This window comes from Petaurus breviceps, unplaced genomic scaffold, assembly GCF_028583685.1.
Source record: "Petaurus breviceps papuanus isolate PSGF00001 unplaced genomic scaffold, PetGlider_PUasm1.0 37, whole genome shotgun sequence".
Lineage (NCBI taxonomy): Eukaryota > Metazoa > Chordata > Mammalia > Diprotodontia > Petauridae > Petaurus > Petaurus breviceps.
In genome coordinates this window covers 6,908,401-6,914,689 of record NW_027186296.1, presented here as the reverse complement: position 1 = coordinate 6,914,689, position 6,289 = coordinate 6,908,401, and the positions used below count along the sequence as shown (strand labels likewise).

General features: G+C 38.0%; 1 protein-coding gene across 1 annotated transcript; it reads left to right on the top strand.

Moving 5' to 3' along the window:
• The first annotated feature begins 627 nt into the window (after positions 1-627).
• On the top strand, positions 628-2,165 carry LOC138168430 (olfactory receptor 4K5-like). The gene has a single exon (XM_069097456.1). It carries the CDS (start codon positions 1,194-1,196, stop codon positions 2,163-2,165), a length of 972 nt encoding a protein of 323 aa, XP_068953557.1. The 5' UTR covers positions 628-1,193.
• Positions 2,166-6,289: the final 4,124 nt, after the last annotated feature.

Genomic DNA, 6,289 nt, shown 5'->3' with positions numbered 1-6,289 from the left:
TATGATAAAATCGAAACAGATTGGTTTCCAAGGCCTTTTCTTTGTGGGAGATTAATCAGCCTGATTTTCTTACACTAACATCACAAGGGTGGTAAAGAATGGAAGAACTTGGTTTCCCATATGATGCAGCCAATGAAGGACTTTCTTACTGGAGTGTATTTATGCAGTGTCTTGTTTTACTCTGTGGGACATAATGGGAGAAATAAATGCTTGCTAAATTAAAATATTAAGCTTAATTGTGTTCAATCCTAACACTTTCACCCTTTTAATACCTAATAATAATAGCATTTATCTGTATGATTTACAAAGTACTTTACATACTTTAACTCATTTGATCTTCACATTAATACTGTGAGGTTAAATAGCAAATTATATTTAATGGTTGCCATTAATATGTTAGTGATATAGATAGATGAGAGAGAGAGAGAAAAAGACAGAAACAGACAGAGAGAGAGACAGAGAGAGACATACAGACAGAGAGAGAGACAGACAGACAGAGACACAGAGAGGGAGACAGAGAGACAGAGAAACTTTCAGGCTGAATGTGGTGATTTCTCCAGGACTGAAACACTTCTGAATTCTTCTAGTTAGAAGAAACTATGCTTTGTATTTGGAACCTCTATATGTGCCTATATTATGTGGAAATGAGATAAATGAACAGATAACTGATTTCACAAACAGCATATTGGTGGGGGCAAGTATGGAAGTGTGATAGGAAAATTACTGTATTCTCTGATTGAAACTAAATTGTTCCTAAAATTGGTAGGTAGAAAGCAAGGGTTCTTAATCTACATTATCTGAAAGGTATGATATTAGAAGACAACCTGAAAAAATATTAGAGGCATAAAATTAAAGGTATGCTGAAAGAAAATGTAGAAGGATTAATCCATGTTAAAAAAAAAGTTAGCATGATTCAGTAGTGGGACTTGAATATATGTCTTTCCGCATCTAAAATCAACACTGCACCCTGCCTCTTGCCTCATATATAATAGGCATTTAAGTTTGTTGAAATGAGTTAAATTATGCTAATCAGTGATGATACGTGTCTCTATGCACAATTAGGGTTAATCTGAAAGCTATATGAAGATATTGAAAGGGGAGAGTGGGAGGATAATGTTATTTTCATTTGCTTTGATACCCTCCTATTTCTACTCTCTTAAGGTCATCTTTAAGCAACCCTGGTGCCTTTGTCCATGGATGGGACTAATTCTTCTGTGGTGTCTGAATTTGTGCTGCTGGGGCTCTCCAGTTCTCAAGAACTTCAGCTTTTCTTTTTTGTCTTTTTCTCTTTGTTGTATGGAATGATCATCCTGGGCAATCTTCTCATCATAATTACAGTGACCTCTGATGCTCGCCTGCACTCTCCCATGTACTTCCTGCTGGGAAATCTATCCTTTATTGACATCTGTCAATCCTCTTTTGCTACCCCAAAGATGATTGCAGACTTTCTGAATGAACACAAGACAATATCCTTCAACGGATGCATAGCCCAGATTTTCTTCATTCACCTCTTCACTGGTGGTGAGATGGTGCTGCTGGTCTCCATGGCCTATGATAGATATGTGGCCATCTGTAAACCCCTACACTATGTGACCATCATGAACCAGCAGGTCTGCACTACATTAGTATTAGCCTCCTGGGCTGTTGGTTTTGTACACACCTTGAGCCAATTGTCATTTACTGTGAATTTACCTTTTTGTGGCCCCAATGTGGTAGATAGCTTTTTCTGTGACCTTCCCAGAGTGACCAAGCTTGCCTGCCTTGACTCCTATACGATAGAAATCTTAATTGTGGCCAATAGTGGGATTCTTTCCCTAAGCACTTTCTTCCTTTTGTCCATTTCATATATAGTCATTCTGGTCACTGTCCGGTATAAGTCTTCTGCTGCAATGGCTAAAGCATTTTCCACACTGAGTGCTCACATCATGGTTGTGACCTTGTTCTTTGGACCCTGCATCTTCATCTATGTGTGGCCTTTTACCACCTACCCCTTAGATAAAGTCCTTGCCATATTTTACACCATTTTCACCCCTATATTGAACCCCATTATTTATACATTAAGGAACAAAAATATGAAGGCTGCCATGAGGAAACTTGTGACTCAGAAACTAAAGTCCAAGAAGATTTCTGAGATATCCCTCATTACAAGACCCTACCTTTACTGAGACATACATCCTCTAAACTTAAAGCCCTATGTAAACCTTATATCACTATATATGCCAACTATTATTGCTGTTACAATTTTTGTTAGCATTGTTACTACCCTTTTTTTTTTTGGAGAAAGGAAGGCAAGGCAAGGGTTAAGTGACTTGCCCAAGATCACACTGCTAGTAAATGCTTCAAGTTTCTGAGGTCACCTTTGAACTCAGGTCCTCCTGACTCCAGGGCCGGTGCTCTATTCACTGTGCCACCTAGCTGCTCCCGTTGTTACTACTTTTTCCCCTTAAAAGATAGCTATGGAACTGGGGCATGGTAGTATAGCAGTATCATTGTTCATAGAATTATTGGGATTAAAAGGAACCACAGACACCTTTTAATGCCCTAAGTTTACAGTTAAAGAAATTAAGACCAATAAAAGGGAAATAACTTCAACAACAAGCATCATGCTGAGTGCTAGGAAACAGTTCTAAAAATGGGGTTCATTAATATAGAAACATATTTTAACTATACTTCAACATAATTGGTTCCCTTTGTTATCCTATGTAATTTATTTTAAACGTTTAAAGATATTATTGTCAGAAAGGGTCTGTAGGTTTCACCAAATAGCTGAAGAGATCTATGACACAGAAAAGTTTAAAAGAAAACCCTGTTCTAGGGATACAAAGTTTAAAAATGAAGCAGTCTGTTCACTGGGAACAACTAGAACACCATTCTGACAGGAAAAGAGAATGAATGGAGAAGTGTGATAAGAAGTAAGACTGGAAAAGGGGATGAGAGCCCGGGCTTTGATTGAGGAAGGCTTTGGGTTTCATGTGGCACACCTGGCATTCAGATTCTCTCGTGTGACTCTAAATCTAGTTTCTGCCTTCTTATGGTATATGATATAATAGTCATGACATTAAGTCATCTTGTACTTCCTATCCAAACGAACTTTAGTATCAAAATACATTGAAAAAGCAAGAAAGTGTCCAAGCTAAGTGATGCATTGGTCAAAGAGGAGGGCCTGGAGTCAAGATGACCTGAGTTTCAATCCTACCCCTAACACTTACTAGCTGAGGAGACTCTGGGCCTATTGCTTTAACCTTTCTTGTGTTCAGTTTTTTTGTTTACAAAAACGGATATAATAATAACACCTACCTCACAGGTTTTTTCTGAGGATGAAGTGAGTGAATATATGTTATACTCTTTGCTAACCTTAAATACTATATAAATGATAGCTGTTATTAGTGAATTTTTTTGTTGCCCTGTACTAGGGAGTGTACAAAGAAAATTATAGTCTTGTTGACCTGGCCATGTATTGATGCATTATATGTATTTCATTTACATGGACTTACTGTGGTTAATAAAAATAAAAACAGCAAATTTGGATTGAGAACAATCTGTGTTTGAATTCAACCTCTTGTAACCTATGTTAACTTAAGTAAGTCATTAAATTTCCTTTGAGCCTCTGTTTCCGCATTTGTATCAGAGGGACAAAAATTCTTGTGCTACCTCTCAACACTCATGATGATTAAAGGAAATACTGTATGTATGTACATGGGGGGAAACACTTTGTAAAAAGTGGTGTTTTGCAAATACAATGCATTCCTGTCATTTTTTATTATCCAGAAATATGTGAAGGCACAATTACATGGTATTTCCTCAGGCTGCTTCTATGATTTTTGATAAGCAAAAATACTGTCTTCTTACCATACAGACCAACTTGACTTCCCATCAAATAATCTTTGGGGTTTTTTTGTTGTTTTGTTGTTTGTTCTTCATCTTCAAAGAGGACCAATGGAATTATAGGTGATGTCTTGACTTGCGTGTCAATTGGATTTAAGTGAGGTAGAGTTACATATTTATCAACCTCACTGTCCCTTCCAGAGTCATCAAAGTCCAATGACAAGGCAAAAGTCAAGATAACCAGTGATGGTTTGGGATGCAGTGGATGACCTTGGAACCTTTGATGCCCGAGGAAGTTCTAAGTGCTCCACGCACCTGCTTCAGTTGTCTCTTCATGGCCATTGGGACAAAATTGTTCTCATCCACCATTTCTGCCCAGGGGGAAGTCTTCACATATTTGGGATAGACATCCCCCCAACTCACTGATGGGTTTGAGACCTTTAAGTTACCTCAACCATCATGCTAATTTGCCAGGGTGTGGCTGCTGTGCGTGCTATAGAAGCCACACGTGAGAGTTGGCTGAATCAGGTGGGCACCAAAGGTGGATGAGCAGCCCTGAAAAGGACTTGAAAGCCCCCACAACAGAGGTGTTAGACCTCCCTGAACACCCCAAATAAATCTTAGATTCTACCTGGCAGAAAAGTCCTGTGACACTGAGAGCTCTTAGTAGTCTCCTCCCTTTTCTACATCTAACTCACTCTCAGGTGTTTCATGTGTTCTTCCATTTTTCATAATTGCAGTATTTCAAAGTTGGAAGGGACCACTAAGGCCACCTAGTTCAAACTATATTTGTGGAGAAATCCCTCTCTACAACATCCCAACACATGATCTTCCAGACTCTGCCTATTGCTGACTCCCTTTTCCTTCACAAACCTTAAGTTATTAGAACTCAGCTATCAGATCCTCTCAAGCCTTCTCTGGCTCCTTCGATTGATCCTCAGAATAATCCTTTGGTCCTATGGCCCTTGGCTTCCCTGGTCACCTTTTCTCGGAACATTTCCCAATATTTTTATCTTTCCTGCAAAACCTTGGCTTAAGGAAAGACATGATATCAGTCATTTGCCCCATAAAGTGGTTTTGTCCTTATGTTATACTTCCATGAGGCGTTTTCTATTTTAAACTTTAGCTTATGAAATGAGGAACTCATGAGGAAAGGAGTAAAAGAAGATTGTTTCTACATTTTTTTTAACCTGAACTTGAGTTATTTTTACTTCGTGGATGAACACACCGAGATGTTCGCTCAGCTGTCCGCTCCCTTTGTTTGTTTATACAGCGTCACGTTATCGTTCGGTTGCTTTTTACAATTGTGCCCTTCTTTTATTATCCCTTTTAGGGTTTTCTTGGCAAAGATTCTGCAATGGCTTGACGCGTCCTTATCTGGCTCATTTAACACATAAGGAACCGAGGCAAATAGGTTAAGTGACTTGCCCAGGGTCACATAGCTAGTAAGTGTCTGAGGCTAGATTTAAAATTTTAAAAAGGAGTGTTTCTGACTCCAGGTCCGGAACTATACCAACTAGCTGCCCTAGGTTGACCAAAAAAGCAGGGGGAGGGAATTGTTTTCTTCCAATTATTAAAATGATCAATGAATAAATTTACTAAAATATAATGTAATTATGTTATGATGATTAAAATAACCAGACTGCTTAGGTTGGTGATGTGATTTAATTGAAAAAGTTCTAGCTCTGTAGTCAGAGGGCTTGGGTTAAATAGCACCTGTATTTACTACTATGTGAACTTAAATCATTTTTTCTCATAACCTTCTTTATGTATAAATGAGACAATTAGACAAAATAATCTCTAAGGTCCCTTTCAACTACAGGCCTTATGATCATATATATATATATATATATATATAGAACAGTTGTTACTGGTCAATCAGCTTGACCATTCTGGCATCATAAATATGCTCTGAAACATATAATGTAAGGAAGGACACTTATTATGCTTCTTTAGTTTATGCATAACATTCAGATCAAGGAAGTTCCTGATGTACTCTGCACTGGGGATAATTGTGTTCAATTCCAGGTACCATATTTGAAGAGGAATATTTATAAACTAGAAAGCAGATAGGTTGCTCAGTGAGTAGAGTACTGGATGTAGAGTCAAGAAAACTGAGTTCAAATCTCACCTCAGACACTTACTACCTATGTGATCCTGGGCAAGTCACTTAACCTCTGTTTGCCTTAATTCACTGGAGAAGGCAATAGTAAACTGCTCCCATATCTTTGACAAGAAAACCTCATGATTAGTATAAGCCTATGGTGTCACAAAGAACTTAACACAACTGAACAAGTGAATATTAACAACTTACAAACTGGAGCACACCAAGAGGAGTGCAACTAGAATGGTAAAAGGTGAAGAAAACACACTAAAATACACCAATGGATTTATGGTCTCATATCTGTATCTTTATCTCTATCTATCTATCTATCTATCTATCTATCTATCTATCTATCTATCT

What these genes read in the sequence shown, in the direction of transcription:
- LOC138168430 (XM_069097456.1), top strand. Translation starts at nt 1,194, where the DNA reads ATGGATGGGACTAATTCTTCTGTGGTGTCTGAATTTGTGCTGCTGGGG.